General features: G+C 44.1%; 1 protein-coding gene across 1 annotated transcript; it reads left to right on the top strand.

Annotated features, from left to right (window-relative positions):
- Positions 1 to 10,699: 10,699 nt before the first annotated feature.
- LOC117043939 (tubulin-folding cofactor B-like) lies at positions 10,700 to 11,608 on the top strand. Its single transcript, XM_033144205.1, is given in 2 exon segments — positions 10,700 to 11,407; positions 11,410 to 11,608. Coding segments are annotated over 2 exon segments (879 nt in total). The 5' UTR covers positions 10,700 to 10,702; the 3' UTR covers positions 11,584 to 11,608.
- Positions 11,609 to 18,036: the final 6,428 nt, after the last annotated feature.

The raw sequence follows: 18,036 nt of genomic DNA, 5'->3' as shown, positions 1-18,036 counted from the left end.
ACAGCTGATGTTAGAGGTTGGTGGTAATACGGCAGCTCGAAATGTGACAAGTACTGTGAAATTGGGGGGAGCGGGGCTCATTCAATCACACTGTAAACATGTGATATAGTGACAATAAATTATTTCCATTTTTTTTTTCTACCTGCCCAGCAATAGAGTAATCCCCAAAAAGAATCCTAAAAGATAGACATCTAAAATGGTGACTAACCTAACAGGGCAGAATATACTTGAAGAAAAATAGGCTTGTTCAGGAAACAGCAAAGCTAAAGAGCATACACAGAGTGCCCCAGTATTAGAGACCCCAGGAGCAACCGGCTCCACCCTGTCTGCCTCAGAGATGCATCAGCAATAACAGTACAGACATTCAGGCAGTCACACCCACACAGAGCTGCTAAGCCTGCAAGGAGACTGATACAATTGTATAGGGAGAAAGAGTCACATGTCACAGACTCAGCCATTTTATGTTAACAGTAGGAGGCTTAGGCTTCAATGGTTTGAGCAGGCCGTATAGGCCTCAATGATTCTGCTCTTAGGGATCTTTGTCATGATGAGGCCCACACAAAATGAAAAAAGAAGCAGCCCAAAACAGTGCTCACATCAACAGCTAGGAAAGCACGCTCGCAATAGCAACAGCTGCAGAATTAAAAGAACCTCACAATAGTGCTCCTGCCCATGGCTAGATTAAAAAACGGCCAACAGCACTGCACACCCCCAAATTAAAGGCAGCCTGCAGGAATACTAATGAAAGTGATTCCTCAATCTAGGAACGGCCCTGACTAACCCCACTATTATAAAACGGGAGAAATGGGGGGAAACCTTTTGTGTGAGGAAAGCCCCTAATGGGGGCTCTCACTATTGGGAAAGGCAAGCCAGGAGGATTATGCATGGGCAGAGCTCATGGGCACAGGGAGAATCTTCCCAAGGAGCAGGGGGAAGAGCCCAAACAGGCCTCTGGTGTGGCAAAGCCCCCGCCAGGGGAGGGGTGGGAAATCAAACAGGAAAAAACAACCCCCTGCTGTTATTATTATTACTGGTATCTGCTATTATTATTATCAAATATTTGTGAAATACACACCAAAGCCCTGGGGCTACAGAGTGATTTGCCACCCTCTTAGGCTGCGTAGACACAGAATAGCTGGCAATAAAGATGCCCTATGCCAGAAATAAATGTAATTTATCCAACTACTGTACAAAAGGACCCCGACAGGCCACCCAAATGGCGGGAGATGTGTGCGTGGAAAGGCAATCAGGGGGCCTCCTCGTGAGGAAGCAGCATGGGCCTGCAAAAATGGGGCATTATCACAAGGGAATTCTTAAAACGAGGGTGGTGGGTCTTAAAGTTAACCAAGGTAAATTAAGAACCAAAGGTTCAAGGGATAAATAAGGGATAAATAAGGTTAATACAACCGTGTTCACAGCCTGGTGATCTGATCCGAAGCTCGAAGCCAAGAGAGGGATCACCCTGCGTGCAGAGGATTATAAAGGACGCTGACCTGTCCATCACAAATTGCTACATCTCACTTTGCCCAGTAACTCTGCCTGACCAATCCTGACTAAGGCCAGCGTCCAGCCACTCCCTACAGGTCAATTTAGTGTCTTGCCAGGCCCCGACCGCAACACGTGCTCTTACTCAGGGTAGAACCCGATTTGTCATTTTATATGGTTTACAAAATAACTTAAACTCCGCCGAGTTTTTAGACTTCCCTCCACCAAAAACAATAAAGAAATTATAAAAAAATAATTATAAGCAATTCAAACTTTTAAAAACACAAAAACAAACCGTGACCCTTTCAAAAGCATGGAAAAATTGTTACAGTACTGTGTTGCTTGCTAGCCCTAAATTCTGACCGCTCTGTGATTCTTCAACAAAGGCAGAGTTGAAACACACACACACACACCAACTCCTGCAATTCAGTGTACAAAAGGAATGGAAAGCCAGAGAATATCAGAGACAATTATCATCAGGCAGCCCTTACAGTTCAAGACCTAGCAGTGGGTAAGGTCAGACAAAAGATGAAACAACAGGCAGCAGCAAGCTGCCTGCTTCCACCACTGTTTCTTGCCCTGGGTGATATGTGGCTGTTTGATCAGCTGGTCATTGTGTTACCCCATGTCAGGGGACTTTGCACCCCCCCCCAGGCTCTTTATCTTCTCTTCTATTTGATTGACCTGTTGAACTGCAGCAGCCCTCAGGCATTGCTGTTTACAAGAAACTTGAAAAGGAAGCTTTAGATGTCCCTAGAACCAGCCAAGAAGGCAGCAGACAGGCAAACAAAGACTCTTGGTCTATAAAGTAATAATTCGGCCTCCATCATAATGAAGGAGCCACGGAACAAGCAAATTAGTTCCTCATTCAGCTGAAAGATGACAGACCTCTGCATTTCATGCATGCACCACACATGAGAAATCTGTGATGAAGCAGTTTATGAATTTGAGGCATGGCTTTGTGGTAGTAATCTGTTGTCTTTTTCCCAGGTAAAAGTTGCTTGTTGGGTTTGTTTAGGCGAATTTTTTTTTTTTTTTTTTGGCAATTTGTCTTGAGTGCAGTGACATCTCTATTATTTAGCAGACCTCAACAGCAGCTTGCTTAATTGCTAAATACTATGAGTTAGATGAAAAGGCATACTTGCAAACAACACACACACACACACACACACACACACAAAGCCTAAAGCCGGTGTTAAGGATTAAAAGACCCATTTAGAGTTCACATGATGTAAAAGCAATTAAGCAGCCTTATCTGGCAAATCAGTCATTAAGTTTAATTACATTTGCCTTTTGCAGCTTGAAAAATGGCATCCATTTCACCCCCCCAAAAAAGAAAGGATTCCAAAAAGGGGGGGGGGGACAACGACAAGAAGCAGATTGCACCTGGTAAGAATGCAGCAAATGCAAATAAAAATGTTTACAGTGTGAAAGAGACTAATGAAAAGAGATTAAAGGAACAGTAAAGCTATAGGCTGGCTAAATAACAAATTGAGCACATATTAAATCTTCTTGACACCTAGGAGTCAATATTGTAGCACTAGAACAGGGGCAGGCAACCAACCTAAGGTCCGTGGGCCGGATGCGGCCCAATCGCCTTCTGAATCTGACCCACAAACGGTCTGGGAATCAGCATGTTTTTATATGAGTAGAATGTGTGCTTTTATTTAAAATGCATCTCTGGGTTATTTCTGGGGCATAGGAATTTATTCATCCCCCCCCCCCCAAAAAAAATATAGTCCGGCCCACCACATGGTCTGAGGGACGGTGGACCAGCCCATGGCTGAAAAAGGTTCCTGACCCCTGCACTAGGATAACTTTGTCAAAGTCCCATGCTCCCATGTAAACACAACAAGCTGCCCACATTTTGTGGAACAACTTCTCTGTTGAGCTACAACATATTATAACAACAACAACAACAACAACAACAACAACAACAACAACTTATACCCCACTCATCGGGGGGGATCCCAACAGAACACTAAAAACATAATAAAACTTCAAATGTTAAAAACTTCCCTAAAAGTCAAATACTTGTTTATTTCCTTGACATCTGATGGGAGGGCGTTCCACAGGGTGGACGCCACTACCGAGAAGGCCCTTTGCCTGGCTCCCTGTAGCTTTGCTTCTCGCAGGGAGGGAACTGCCAGAAGACCCTAGGCACTGGACCTCAGAGTCCATGCTGAACGATGGGGGTGGAGACGCTCCTTCAGGTATACTGGACCAAGGCCATTTAGGGCTTTAAAGGTCAGCACCAACACTTTGAATTGTGCTCGGAAACATACTGGGAGCCAATGTAAGTCTTTAAGGCACTCACTATCTTTTCCCAAGGGACAAATGAAGGCATTTTTCTGTTTAAAAAAATACAAAATGTGCACCCATTAGTAGATTTTTTGGTACTGTTTTAAAGACTAATTTAGAGAAGAAGGTGTGGCAGGCCTTGACTCTACAGCAGCCTGATCTATCTCTCCCCCATTTCCTGGCTGTTACAGCATCCCTCAGATCACCGATTCCTTCTTCCAAGTCAGTCTCTCCAATGCGCCTTCTCCTGCTGCCCAACAAACAGCACTTTAAAAAGAACAGCAGTGTTGGCAATTTTAAGAAATAGATACAGTGGTGCCCCGCTAGACGAATGCCTCGCTAGTCGAAAAACTCGCTAGACGAACGGCATTCGTCTAGCGGAAGCTGCCCCGCAAGACGAAAAAGTCAATGGGGCTGCTTCGCAAGACGAATTTTTTTTTTTAGCGCGAAAACCTCCGCGCTCCATTGCCGCTTCGCTAGACGAAAAATTCGCTCTACGAAAAAACTCGTAGAACGAATTATTTTCGTCTAGCGGGGCACCACTGTATGTAGATTTCCCGCCCCCCCACCACCCCTTGGCACTTTATTAGATTCTGAAAAACTTGCTGCTGGCTTGCTTACAATATTTTAACCATTTTGTCATGCCCTCCAACATTTCTCTGATGAAAATAGGGATGTCCCATTCCATAATGATAATTTTACTTTTTAAACCCCACACATCTTATTGGGTTGCCCCAGCACTCTGGGAAGCTTTCAACATATGTAAAAACATAATTAAGCATTAAACATTAAAAAAAACCTTCCCTATAAAAGATTGACTTCAGACGGCTCGAGGTAACTCCATGCCCTCCAACATTTATACAATGAAAGTAGGGACATCCTAAGGAAAAACGGAACATTCTGGGATCAAATCAGAAACTGGGACGTCCCTGGAAAACAGTGATACTTGGAGGGTCTGTTTTGTTTCAAGCCTTCTGACAAATTAAGAAAGATGTTGTTAGCCTGCACATTCCACATAAACTAATAACAGTTGGATTACCGGTACTTTTTATTTCTTATCGTAGATAGCGGTCTAAAATTACAGCCTTTTGGCTGTCTACACCTAACGGCAGGGCAAACCATCTCACCTTTCAGAGCCAAAGTACCGGTATATGATTAGCTCTCCATGAAGTTCGCTAGGAAAAGATTAATTGCGCCTGCAGAGTTGATAAAACCACAACACTAAAGCTGCGAACACAGAGCATTGATTAGCAGGGAAGTTATTCTGAGCTGCCTATCTTTATCTGATCAGCTGCTAGTCACTCGCTGAAATAAACCCACAAAAATAAACAGATGGGAATTACTCAACTGAGTATTTAGAGTTGTTGCAGACACAGTCTGTGCAAAGTTTTGGTTCTGCCACTAATATGCACACCCACATGTACTTAATGCAGAGATGTACAGTATGTGTGAAGGGGATGTCTGCTGAACCCTCTGGTTGTTTTTCAGATTCACAATCACCCTTGCCAAGCTGCTTTTTCACCCATAGGAGAGTATATATCCTAATGTGAGAAAATAAAACAAAGTTTAGCTGTCTCATAAGTTTTAATCATTAACAAATTAATGCTGAGAAGAAAAATTAAAATATATTGTTGTATCCCTTTTCCTGAAGAGGGAACAGCACACAGAGCATATTCTTAGAAATTACTGCAGCACAACCCTGTAAGTTATCCACATATTTCCTAAAACCTCCCATTTAGTCCATGGCTAGGACTTTGATCATAGCTTCTACTCATAACTGCTATGTCACACATTATCAACTTTTCCATTTGACAAACCATAAAATATGCAGAAATATTACGGGTTTATAACTGTGCTTATAAAGGAGTCCAATGTAAGATCTGTGAGACTACTGCCTTCATGATTACTATTACATTAATGGCAAAGAGAGCCCCACAGGTGGAAATAAGGGCCTAAATTCAACACAGACATAGGCAGACCATTGGGTTTAACTATGTTGGATTTGGGCCATAGGATACACATTTTAAAATAGAATAAAAATATGGTAAGGAATACAATTCAGTCATTTAGCCTCATACACATGCACACAGACACAGAACGTCATAAAGGTTGTAGAATGCAGTGCACTACTGTTTCTGTGCCCTGCTGTCAGTTTTAGTGCAATGGCTTCCATTTGGCAAAAGTCTGGTAACTCACAAGTGCCAGCCTTAATTGCTAGCTGCATCTGTGTGCCACTGCCAGTGTCTCTAACTTATTCATGCTCCCCTCCCTTCCTCCCGGCAATACCTTTTATCCTATTTGATGCCTTATGTGATCTTCCTCCTTGTGTGCGTCACTAGGCAGCCTCCTTCATTCTTTGGCCAGGTCTCCTGTGCGTTGTTGCTCCATCCCTGCTGAGGTCACCATTGGTGACCTCAGCTGGGAGCTCCCTCAGGTCTTTCTCATCAGTTCAGTCTTTCATCTTTGATACCCTTGGTTTTGCGAACTTTCATTTTGCCCTTTTAAAGGTGTTCTGTTTGGGGTTTTTTGTTCTCTGTCATCAGCACCTGGATCTGGAGGGTTGATATCTTAGCCAACCCACAGGGTGTTGCTGCGACAGGGGCTCTATGAGCCAGACTCTGCAGGAGCGCCATTGCAGACACCTAGATTTGTTTGAAGCCCATTAAGATTCCACTTCATATGCATTGCTTGATTCACCCTCTGTCAGAGTGAAGAGCTGTTGAAAAAATACTGGAAACTGTCCATAATCTAAACATCAGCTCAGTCAAGAAAATTCAACCCAATTTTCAGGAGTGATGCATTATTCCTTCTTGGTCTGTACATGTTTGATGTTTGGATTACACACCCACACCCACACCCACCCACACACACACACACACCAATCTCTCAGCTGTGCAAGATTCCATGGGTTCTAGATGTTCAACCAGGGTTCATGCTTCCTTTTGGTGAATGAGGCCCAGCAGAGACTGTGGTGTCTTTATGATAGATGGTTTATTTACACATATATACAACTTAGTTGCCAAGTAGCTAATTGGCAACCAATGTAGAAAGCAGAAGATGTGGCTGAGGAGAACATTTACACATATATACAACTACGTCATAATCAGAGCACACCTACTGAAATCAGTCAGTGATGCCTAACATAAATCCATTGATTTCAATAGGTCAAGTTGACGTGGTCAGTTACAGCCGTCTGAATATGTTTGTAGGTGATGCTGCAAAGATGATGCAAAGCTGCTCTCTGGAGTGTGAATCTAATAGGAGCTACAGAGAATTGTCCCATTTTTACAGGCCGTGCTCCTTCGCCTGTAACAAAATTGTAATCATATGGGGTTGCATCCCATGGTGTCTTTCCACTGCCAAAAGGCAGTGCAATTTTTGCATGTTCCCCAGACACTTTCCACATGGCTTTGAAGGGTCCTCCATTGCTCTGTAGTACAAGGATAATACAAGGAGCTACAGTGGTGGATTTGGCAAAAAATGGCTTCCTTCCTCATTCCATGGATACTTTTCTATACAGTTATACCTTGAAAGTCGAATGGAATCCGTTCTGGAAGTCCATTCGACTTCCAAAACATTCAAAACCAAATTGCGGCTTTTGATTGGCTGCAGGAAGCTCTGTTGGACGTTCGGTTTCCAAAAATAGTTCGCAAACAGAGACAGTTACTTCCGGCTTTGCGACGTTCAGGAGCCAAAACTGCTCGAAAATAAGCTGGGAAATAAGCTGCTCGAAAACCAAGGTATGACTGTATATGACTGGATAGCTCAGCTGGTTAGATCATGGTGCTGGTAACGCCAAGGTTGCAGGTTCAATCCCCATATGAGACAGCTACATATTCCTGCATTGCAGGGGGTTGGACCAGTTGGAGTCCCTTCCAACTGTATGATTCTATGATGAGATAGATTTCTGAAAAGGCAGACAAAAGTAGCCCTGGAACTTGCCCTGGAACTTAATCCACTTCTGCTTCATCATACAACTTTCCCTAGATTAAATAACAGAGCTACTTATTTCTCTGCTGCCATAATTTTATTTGTATCATTGCACTACAAGAACCAATTCACTTGGTAGGTATCGATTCTCAGAGCTCATGCATATGGAGCTTGATTGCTAATTGAAGAGATATATAAATTCACTGAGCTGTGAAAGATTTGCAGCACTAGGGTAAAGCTCTTTAAAGGGAAAATGTCTAGCTGATAAATCACCTCCCTGGATAGTTAAAAAGTTTTTCGCTTTCCCCAACCACCAAACCGAAACAGAGAATTGTTTGAATGTGGATTTGCCTTGTTGGCCAATCCTAGGCATGTTTTGCTCAGAATTAAGTACCACTGGTTTTAGTGTTTCTCATTCATTTTAAGTAACATAGGATTGCTGTCTCAAGCTTTTTCATAAGATTGTAAGGAGAGTTCTGCTGGATCAGACCAGAGGCCTGTGTAGTCCTGTGTTCTGTTCTGACAGTGGCCAACCAGATGCTTATGGGCAGCCACAAGCAGGACATGAGTGCAATAGCACCCTCTCACTCATGAACCCCGACAACTGACCATAAAGGTGAAGGATAACACCTACTTTCTCTACTCCAGTCCTTCAGGCATTCAAGGTCTCTGTAAGCACAAAACCTTTCTACTTTCTACTCCATTCTATAATAGGTGTTTTACTAACTGGGGACAAAAATTGGCACTGGAGTAGTGATATCTTGGTTTTTCAGACTGGAAAGAAAACTGGTTCCGTAGAGATCTCTATTAACAAGGAAACGGCCCGAATGTCACCTGTTGATATAAAGAAAAAGTAATGGGAACAGACCCTTCCCTTTCCTTATAATCATAATATCTGCAATTAGCATTTGTTCTGGTTACTCGGGCATTGATTTGATCTTCTTTTTTAAGTGTATGAAGCAGTTGCTGAGAAAAGATGGAATTTGCTGCCTGTAACTTTGAAGTTGCTTTGTAATAATGCAACCATTCTGCTTTAAGAAATGATGCTGTTAGGCAGAATGGGCTCAGGGTGCAATGGACTGGGAAATTCTCCAGCACAAGCCACATGAGATGGCTGTAATTAATTAATCAACTCCTATAGGATAAAAGGCTTGGAGGTTACCTGGTACCTCCTTTGTAACTTAGTGCTGAGGGCCTTTTTCTGACATGGGAATAAGAAAGTGGGAAAAGGAGAATGTGGTTTAGAAATTATTTCCAAGCTGCACTGTTACAAGATCTGTTCATGGGCGCACACACACATGGGCACACACACACACCCCTAAAGTAATTTCTTCACAGAAGTATCACTTTAGTCTGAGAGCCTTATCTCGAGATGATTGCACACCACAGAGGTTATTGCAAAGGACATGGCCACTTTAGAAAATACTGTTGTACTGTACCTTGATTGTCAAAAGGAATCCATTCCAGAAGTCTGTTCGACTTCTGGAAACGTTCAACAACCAAGGCGCTGCTTCCGATTGCCTGCAGGAGCTTCCTGCACTCAAACAGAAGCTGCGGAAGCCACGTCGGATGTTCGGCTTCCAAAGAACGCTTGCAAACCGGAACACTCACTTCCGGGTTTGCGGCATTTGGGAGCCAAAACATTTGAGTCACAAGGCGTTCAGGATCCAAGGTACGACTGTACTAATATTGGCTTGCTTGCTTGCTTGGGAGAGATTAGCAACAAATGCCAGAAATATGAATGAAGATAACAAAGTGTATTTACACAAAGTGGAAGACGGTGACTAAAATGGTTTTGCCATTTGAAGCACTAATATATAAATACAAACAGCAAGATAGAACCATGGAATTGTAGAATTGGAAGGGACTATGAGGGTCATCTAGTCCAACCCCCTACAATGCAGGAATCTTCTGCCCAGTGTGGGTCCCAAACCCACCATCCTGAGATTAAGAGTCTCATGCTCTACTGACTGAGCAAGTTACACAGGCTACTCAAACCCACGTTGTGTGGACTACAAGCCTAAACAATACCCACTACAGGGTTAGAGAGAGATGGAGTTTGCCAAATATGGAGTGAAGGTGGGAGCTGAAGAATCAAGCCTAAACACACCAGGGAGGAAAACTTAGATGCATAGAACCAGGATTTGGATCGATACCAGGTCTCAGGGACAGTACAAAGATAGAGATCAGAAGGAGGAGGTTGCTTACTTATGAAGCATTAGCTGTACAAAATCACTATCCTACAATAAAGGATGCCACAATTCAAGTATTAGTATTTTTCAAACTTTTCTTTGTGTGATCAGTTAGAAAAGCCATAACTCCCATGGCAATTTAAAAAAAAAACCCTGAGATTGCAGTCCAACCAACCAACGAGAAGTCTTTGGTGGTTCAGCTATAAAACTGTAGGGCTGGTGTTCCCCAGGCTACATCCTCATAGTGCCATAACACAGTATATCAACCCAAGTGGCAGGCCTGGTGAAATATATAGTCTTCAATCTCTTTCCATTAGCCTATTTCCTGTATCTCTCCAAGAAGTCTCATACAATATGGGTTAGATTACTTAAGGGATTATGCTCCCCTTGGAAAGAACAAGGGGGCATGGGGAGTTCAGGTGGATGTTTTATGGTCACACATAAAAAGACCTTCAAATCATAGCACACCTTTCATGTGTCCACTAACCATGACACAAGCTTCCCATATAAGCCGCAGTATCTTTGTCATAGTGAAAATAATACCCATGTAATAAATCAGTATTACTGGGATCTGAGCTCATGGAAGGCAGCTATCTCTCCCTGGAAGCTGCACCAATTTTATATTGGCAAAAATGTTTTGGTTTTTATCTTTCAGCTGGAAAAATCTCTGTTTATTGGAATTTGGAGTATATTTATGAAGTTCAGCTTTTGAGACAGTACCGTACAACTCAGTTTTATATAGGGTGAAATATTTTGTTTGTGGCAGCTGGGTCGGGGTAAGCGTTGTGACTGGGATGCCCGCAGTGGTGTCCGTGTCCATCAGCAGCAGCCACAACTCCTTCCGTGCCCCCAAGAGATACGCCCGGGGGCTCACCCTTGCCGAGTTCAAGTGTAAGCTGGAACTGGTTGTGGGAAGTCCGGCATCATGCATGGACCTCGAGCTCTATACTCCGGACGACAAGTTTGTGATGAAACTCGACAGCGATGAGGCCTTGCTGGGGTCTTACCCCATCGACAACAGGTGCAGGATTCATGTTACTGACAGGAGCGGTGCAACCATCGGGGAATATGAAAATGTGTCAAAGGTAGAGAAATTCAAGATAAATGATGCTGAATATGACAAGCGAACAGATACAGCACGCGCCTTCATGAAAACAAGCAAGCTGGGGCAGTACAATGTGGAAGAAATGATGAAGAAGGGAGCAGAGAGGGAGCAGAAGCTGATGGAGGAGAAGGCCCTGGAGGAAGCCATTTCCGTGGGGTCGAGGTGTGAGGTGCGGGCAGCGGGGCAGCCCAACAAACAGGGGACAGTGATGTATGTTGGCTTAACGGAGTTCAAGCCTGGTTACTGGGTCGGCGTCAAGTATGATGAGCCTGTGGGGAAGCACGAGAGAAGCGTCAATGGAAAGCAATACTTTGAGTGCCAGCTCAAGTATGGGGCCTTCGTGAAGCCTCGCTTCGTCACTGTGGGGGATTTCCCGGAAGAGGTGGACTATGGCGCTTGGATGACGAAATGTGTCGGGGAGAGGAAGATGTGCAGGGGTGGCTGAAGGAAGCGGAGTGGGTCGCCATGCGGCCTCTGTTAATGGCTGGCTGTTGCGCTCTGATCCCATGCGCGAGGTCACTTGAGCAAGCCAAAGGGAGAAGGCGTGAAAAGCCGCTGTGTGTTCTTTGACTTGTGTTGGTGGTTTCCTCCCCCCTTCCCTTTCCCTTTCCCCTGGTTGTCTCTTGTCTGTTCCGTGAAGATGCTACATCCCCTTGATTTTTCTCACGTTTGTATCCTTCTGTGCCAGCTCAGGTAACCCAGAGAAAACTGGAGTGTCCTTGCCTTGTTGTAGCAATCCTCAAAGTGGTGGGGCCCGGGGGTGGCAGCAAAGTCACTCCTCATTCCCCCACCCCGGTAGTAAGGCCTGCTGGTTGCAGAAGCAGTTAGTTGAGCAGGTTGAAAAGAGAACCTTGGAGCAGATTTGTACAAGACCCTTCCTGCTTTTTTTTTTTAAGTAAATGCAGACAATTTCTATGATCATGCATTTCACCCCTCCATTGTGAAAACTTTTTTTGTGTGTGCTGCTGGCCGTTGCTATGTGAATACAATAAATTTAAAAAGTTGGTGGGAAAATACATTCCAGACACGGGGGGGGGGGATTATTTTTTGTGCTGGTTACTAGGCCCCGCTTTGCCCCACTACCTCAATCTTGCAACAATATTTTTTGAACTTTCCCCCCTGACACTTTCAAACAATGTACAAAGCAAATCATACAATGGTGAGCTTTTCTTTTCCCTGCCCTATTCCAGTTTACGCAGATATGACCTCCTTAGATGTTAGGGGTTTGGGGGAAAAGATGAGCAACATTTTGCCTAGCTGGCTGCGTTTTCCCCAGATTGTAACCATGCCACCTAGAACCACTTGCAGCATTAACTTAACACAGATTCCCAGGTTTCATTTAGAAGGAAAAGCCCAAGCCTATCTCTTGTACAACCCAATATTTGAGAGGAAAACGTTCAGGTACCTTTTTATTCCTCGGTATCTCTGCCTTTTCTAATGGATTAATGTGCTTGGGCTATGTCAGTCACATCTCCATAATGATGTGGCTTAAGACTAAACTGAACTGGGAATCCTTTGCTTTCATATCATGCATCCTGTTTGATTCTTGGTAACCACAATGGAATAATAAGGAGGAAGATGTATGGCAGCTGTCCAACTGAAACAATTTTCCATTCAGAATGAGCTGTTTTTTTAAAATAGCAGAAAGCTCTTGATGATTGAAGCATGCTGTGGAAAATGAATAGCAAATGAGTAATTTCATTCTGTGTTAAGGTTTCAGATCCTTCCCTTCTCTCCTTCTGTAATACCCTTTAAATCCAAATTATATATAATCAACAGCAGAAGCAACATGATTCTTCTTGTAGCTGACAAATTCATGGGTTCATCTTGCATACCTTCCCATGCACGCTGGTTGCTTGCAGAAAGACTTTTACATTTGGTAATTATAACTCCTCCCAATTAAGTGTTCTTGAAACATGTTCAAGCTGTTGTATTTCCATGAGATGTACCTGGATAGCCAGGAGGTATAATTGGGATCAGACATTAGGTCAAACTCAGTTAGGCCAGCACGACTGAATGCATGGAGGTATCTCACCACCTTTAGATCATTGTTGCATCATTTTTATTTTTATTTCAAAATCCTGGAAGAAGCTTCTTCTTCTTTGAGGTCATATGAGTCACACCAACAGTCCATCCATACAAGAAATGTCCAATTTGGCTAGCAGTAACTTTTTAAGATCTCTTGAACAAAACTAGGCACTACTCTTGACATAGCACCACAACCCAAAATGTCCCAAAGTCCAGGCCCATGTTAGCATTTCTGCATACTTACATCATGATGTCATCATCTGATGTATTTGTCAGCCATCCATACTCCACACACACACATGCTCCTTTAAATTACTCACCTGGATAGAAGATGGAGACAAGGAAAAGGCACCCATTCTGGAATTCAGTTGCTTCGTGCTACTTTGTGACGTCAGCTTTGTCCTCATGAAAGCACAGCCAACGTGGTGTTGCCCAAATAGTGTGGACTAGAACACCATCATTCTTTCCCATTGGCCATTCTGGCTGGAGCTGATGGGAGTTGCAGACCATAACACCTGGAATGTGCCATATTGACTATCCCTGTCCAAATGTGGTGTTAGTTAAACAGAGAGAGGGAAAACTGGATTGATGAAAAATATATATATGTGTTGGTTTCAGATTGAGCTCCCAATAGAGACCTCCGTGGCCACATGGGGACCACATGTTGAGTTTCCTGTATTATGGAGGGTTAAACTAGATGACCATCAAGGTCCCTTCCAACTATACAATTCTATGATTCTATTATTTGAGAATGCCCACTTAAACTTCTTTACATGACAAACACAATCTAAAAATAAAAAAAAATACAAACAGAACCTCTGCTTAGGAAGGCATCATATCATAAAAATAAACCTTCAGAGTTCAAATGCTGCTTGTCAGTCAGTTTCCAGTGACGCAAGTGCTCATCGACGCAATTACAGCTCACCAGTGCTTAATCCAGATCAGTTTAAAATACATTTTTATTTAGATTCTAATGGGGGGGATCCATTTAGGCAGATCAAATCAGTGCTAGGTATCTATAATATGAAGCTTTGCTTCCTGATACGGGCTTCCAAATATCCAGATTAAAGAGATAAATGGGAGACAGTTGCTGAAGCAGCTCTTGGGGGCCTGTTCCTGCTGTTTCAAAGTCCCTCTTAATTGTTGAAGACGAATAACCACATCCAGGCACAACTTCTGCTTGCTGCATTTGGCACAACAAATCCAGTAATCAGAGCAATAATTAATACCTAGCATTTATCACAGATCTTCTTCATATTCATCATGCTGTGCAAACAGGAACGAGTTCTCACAGCGCCCGGGCCAGGTGGCTAAATGCTATTGCCCTATTTTTTACAGATAGAGGAACTCAGCCAAAGATATGGAAAACAATTTATCAAAGCTGTGTGCTGATGTACCTGTGGCAGATGTACTGCAATAAAAGCTTGTGCAGTTTGGTTAACTAGTTACTCAGGAGCGAGGCTTGCCAGAATTTGGTACTCCCACCTCCAGCCTACCTTTGCTGTTTTTGACTCTGCTAAGTCAAAGTGTGGGGTGTGGGTGGTGCTGTGGTCTAAACCACAGAGCCTAGGGCTTGCTGATTGGAAGGTCAGCAGTTTGAATCCCTGTGACGGGGTGAGCTCCTGTTGTTCGGTCCCTGCTCCTACCCACCTAGCAGTTCGAAAGCACGTCAAGTGCAAGTAGATAAATAGGTACCGCTCCGGCGGGAAGGTAAACAGCGTTTCCGTGTGCTGCTCTGTTTCGCCAGAAGCGGCTTAGTCATGCTGGCCACATGACCCAGAAGCTGTCTGCAGACAAACACTGGCTCCCTCAGCCAATAGAGCGAGATGAGTGCACAACCCCAGAGCATAGCTGTCAACTTTTCCCTTTTTTAAAGGGAAATTCCCTTATTCCGAATAGGATTCCTCGCAAGAAAAGGGAAAAGTTGACAGCTATTCCCCAGAGTCGTCTGCGACTGGACCACTGGTCAGGGGTACCTTTATCTTTACCTTTAAGTCAAAGTGTGCTCATGTCCAAAAAGCATGAGTCATGGAAGCACGTCGGGGAAGAAGATTGATGGATCTCCTGAGCGGCACGCAGAAGGGAGAGACGAGCCGGCACGTATATGTCGTTTGCCTGGGGGCCTGTCCTGCCTTCCCCCGACACCCCCCCCGACATCTAGAACAGGCTAATACCAAGCCATAGTGTCAGGATTCAACTTCTGTTTGTTGGTCCTCATCTAAATTGAATCAAAGCATTTGCTTAGCCTCCACTAAATATGACAAAGAAGCAGAGCTGAGTATCACCAGCATACTGAAGAAATCTCAATCCAGACCCTTTGACGACCTTTCCCAATGACTTCATGCAGAGGTTAAAGAGTACAAGGAGTATGAGGACCCCACAGCACTACTGCCATAGGGCTGAGCAAAAGCCTCCATATCCTCATGTCCCCAACTCCCCAGCTAGATACCATAATCCATGTCTCAAAATCTGCTGCAAAAATGTTAAGGGCTCTATTTCCTTGCATCAAGTGATAAATGAATTAGCAGTTTCAAATTTGCTTTGTCCGCACCATTAATGAGACGAGAGCCAGGATTAAAATGGGGGCGTGTGGAGAGGGCTTCCGGCGGCGACGCCATCGCCGGGTGGTCGAAGGCTGCTTCGGGTCCGAAGCGCCTTGTCCATCCCGGGGGTTAGGAGCCGCGCTACCGCAGCGCGCGGCTCCGGTTGGGGTGCGGGAAGAGCGTCCCGCACCCTGGGCTCCCCGGCTGCGCCCGCGGAGGCTCCGAACCCTTCCCCTGCCCCCCTGTAAAGGGGGAGTGGGGGTGAAGGGACAACCGGAGCCGGGCTTCGGGGACATGCCCCAACCGGGATGCAAATGCGGCGACAGAGCCCGCGGTGAGCGTCTAAGTTCTACCTGTGAAGAATGGAGCTAAAGGAACCCGGTGGTCGTGAGTAAAGAATTTGAGTGAAATCGTGCTTTTGGGACGATCCGGGGGGAAGGAGAAGGGCAGCCTGCCTCCCTCCCTTCGAGCTCAAGAATCTAACCAATCTGAGTGATTGCTGCTACAGAACTGGCTATAATGTATTTAAAATTGACACATGAGACTGGCAAACTTTTCTTTCGGGAAGCTAATTAGAGGAAAATATCTCCATTTAAAGTTGCGGTATTTGCGCTCCAGCTCAGGAAAATGGCGACGAACAAAGAGGGGAGTAGAAATATGACACCCACTTCCTCCTCCTCTGCCAGTATGCTGGGTTTCGTCCTTGAACTGGTATTGAACTCTGGATTAACGGATGAACAGAGACTCACTGCCTTGAAGGTGGAATTGCTTTGTAGAAAAGTCAAAGTCTTGTGTGGGGGTCTGAAATGGAACCAATTGCCCACAGAGGAGGCTTTTAAAACTTTTGACACTTTGGAAGAATCCCTTGCCAAGGAGCTGAGAGGGCTGATGAGTGAGCTACTTCGGAGAAGAAATTCGCTTTCTGGGGGTGGCAGCCCCAAGGCGACGTCAAGATTTTTTATATCCAGTCCCCGAGGTGTGAGCTCGGGGGCCAGGGACAGAGAATTAAGGTATTTACAAGAAGAAAAGGAATGTTACAAAGAACCGAAGAAGCTGAGAGATGATGAGATGGATACCTCTGAACTCGTGGCAAGGAGAGGTTTGGATTGTGCCTGGATCTGTGGACGTTTGGAGAGGGAAGCTACATGGAAGTTTAGTGTTGAAACCACCAGGAGAAGAATAATGGACAGAGGGGGTGTGGGGTGAAGCATTAAGTAATACTTAAGGTAGCCTGATATGGTAAACTGAAATCGGAGGGTGAATACTGTCAACAATTTTCTGTTATATTTTTTATTTGAACATGAAAGGAGATATTTCAAGTTATCATGTTATTAGCAGCAATCTTAAGGATAGAAGAGATAGATTTGATCGAATAAGCTGTGAAGATCAGTGAGGTGGAGTATAAGTAAAGTAAATCTAAGTGGATTATGTTTATGGAATAAGAGGATTGAGATCAAGATGTAGTGATGTATTTTTAGTAAAATGTTGAAGATATAATTGATTGTAATTATACAACTGAATTTAACTTCTTTTTTTTTTGTTAGGAGAAATGGTTATAAAATAGACTTAGGATATAAACTCGAAGGTGAAAAGACAGGGGAAGTCAATAGTCAAGATACGGAAATAGGAATTTTTTTTTTTTCCTAGAAAGATGCAATAAGAAAACTTGACACTGTTTGTATTTGTTCTATGTGTTTTGCATTTGTTTAATTGTAGGTGTGGGTGTGGGTATATGTTGTTATAGAAAAATGCCAATAAATTCTTATAAAAAAAAAAATGGGGGCGTGTGGGTTGAAAGAAACATGTATGAAAGGCAGGATATAAATGTAAATAGAAAAATACATATAGAATCACTAGTGAGGATTCAGAGAGTTCAGATGGCGCCAGCAGTTCTTCACTGAGTCCTGCAACTTTGAGGTGTGGGTTTTTGAGCTGCTTAGAGGCCTGTGGCAGAAAGGAGGGACTCCACCCCACCCCACGCTCTGCAAACCTCAGTGTATGTTCAGAAGCTCTGCACAAAGTACTTGCATGCCCAGCCCTTTAGAGCCATCGTTTCTTCAATTCCCCCACCACGTATGTTTCCTTTAACACAGCTACTTTCTTAATGGCAATTGCCGGCGTGTTAAAATTCCAGAACGGTAGCTTTGTTCGTCTGCAGCAGCACAAGGATAAAAGCTTGCTGTCCCACCTTAGAGACTGTGCGCTCTGTTTGCAAAGAGTCATCTTAGGTCACAGGCCCTTTCATCAGTTATAGCAGATGGAGTTGGCTCTTGCTTCTGAGAGCTCCTGCCGCCGCCACTGCTAAGCCAGTCAGTCTAGAGGGTGCCGCAGCACTTTGGAGAGCTGTATTCTGCCATGACGTCCTGCGCTCCTCAGATGATTTTACCCACAGTGTGTTCTGCAGGTGTGGGTGTATGGGTAGATTTAGCTAGATTTTAGCATAAATAATGGA

The sequence above is a fragment of the Lacerta agilis genome, chromosome 3 (assembly GCF_009819535.1).
Source record: "Lacerta agilis isolate rLacAgi1 chromosome 3, rLacAgi1.pri, whole genome shotgun sequence".
Classification (NCBI taxonomy): Eukaryota; Metazoa; Chordata; class Lepidosauria; order Squamata; family Lacertidae; genus Lacerta; species Lacerta agilis.
Note: the sequence above shows the minus strand (reverse complement) of the source record. Positions and strands in the feature narration are given on the sequence as shown.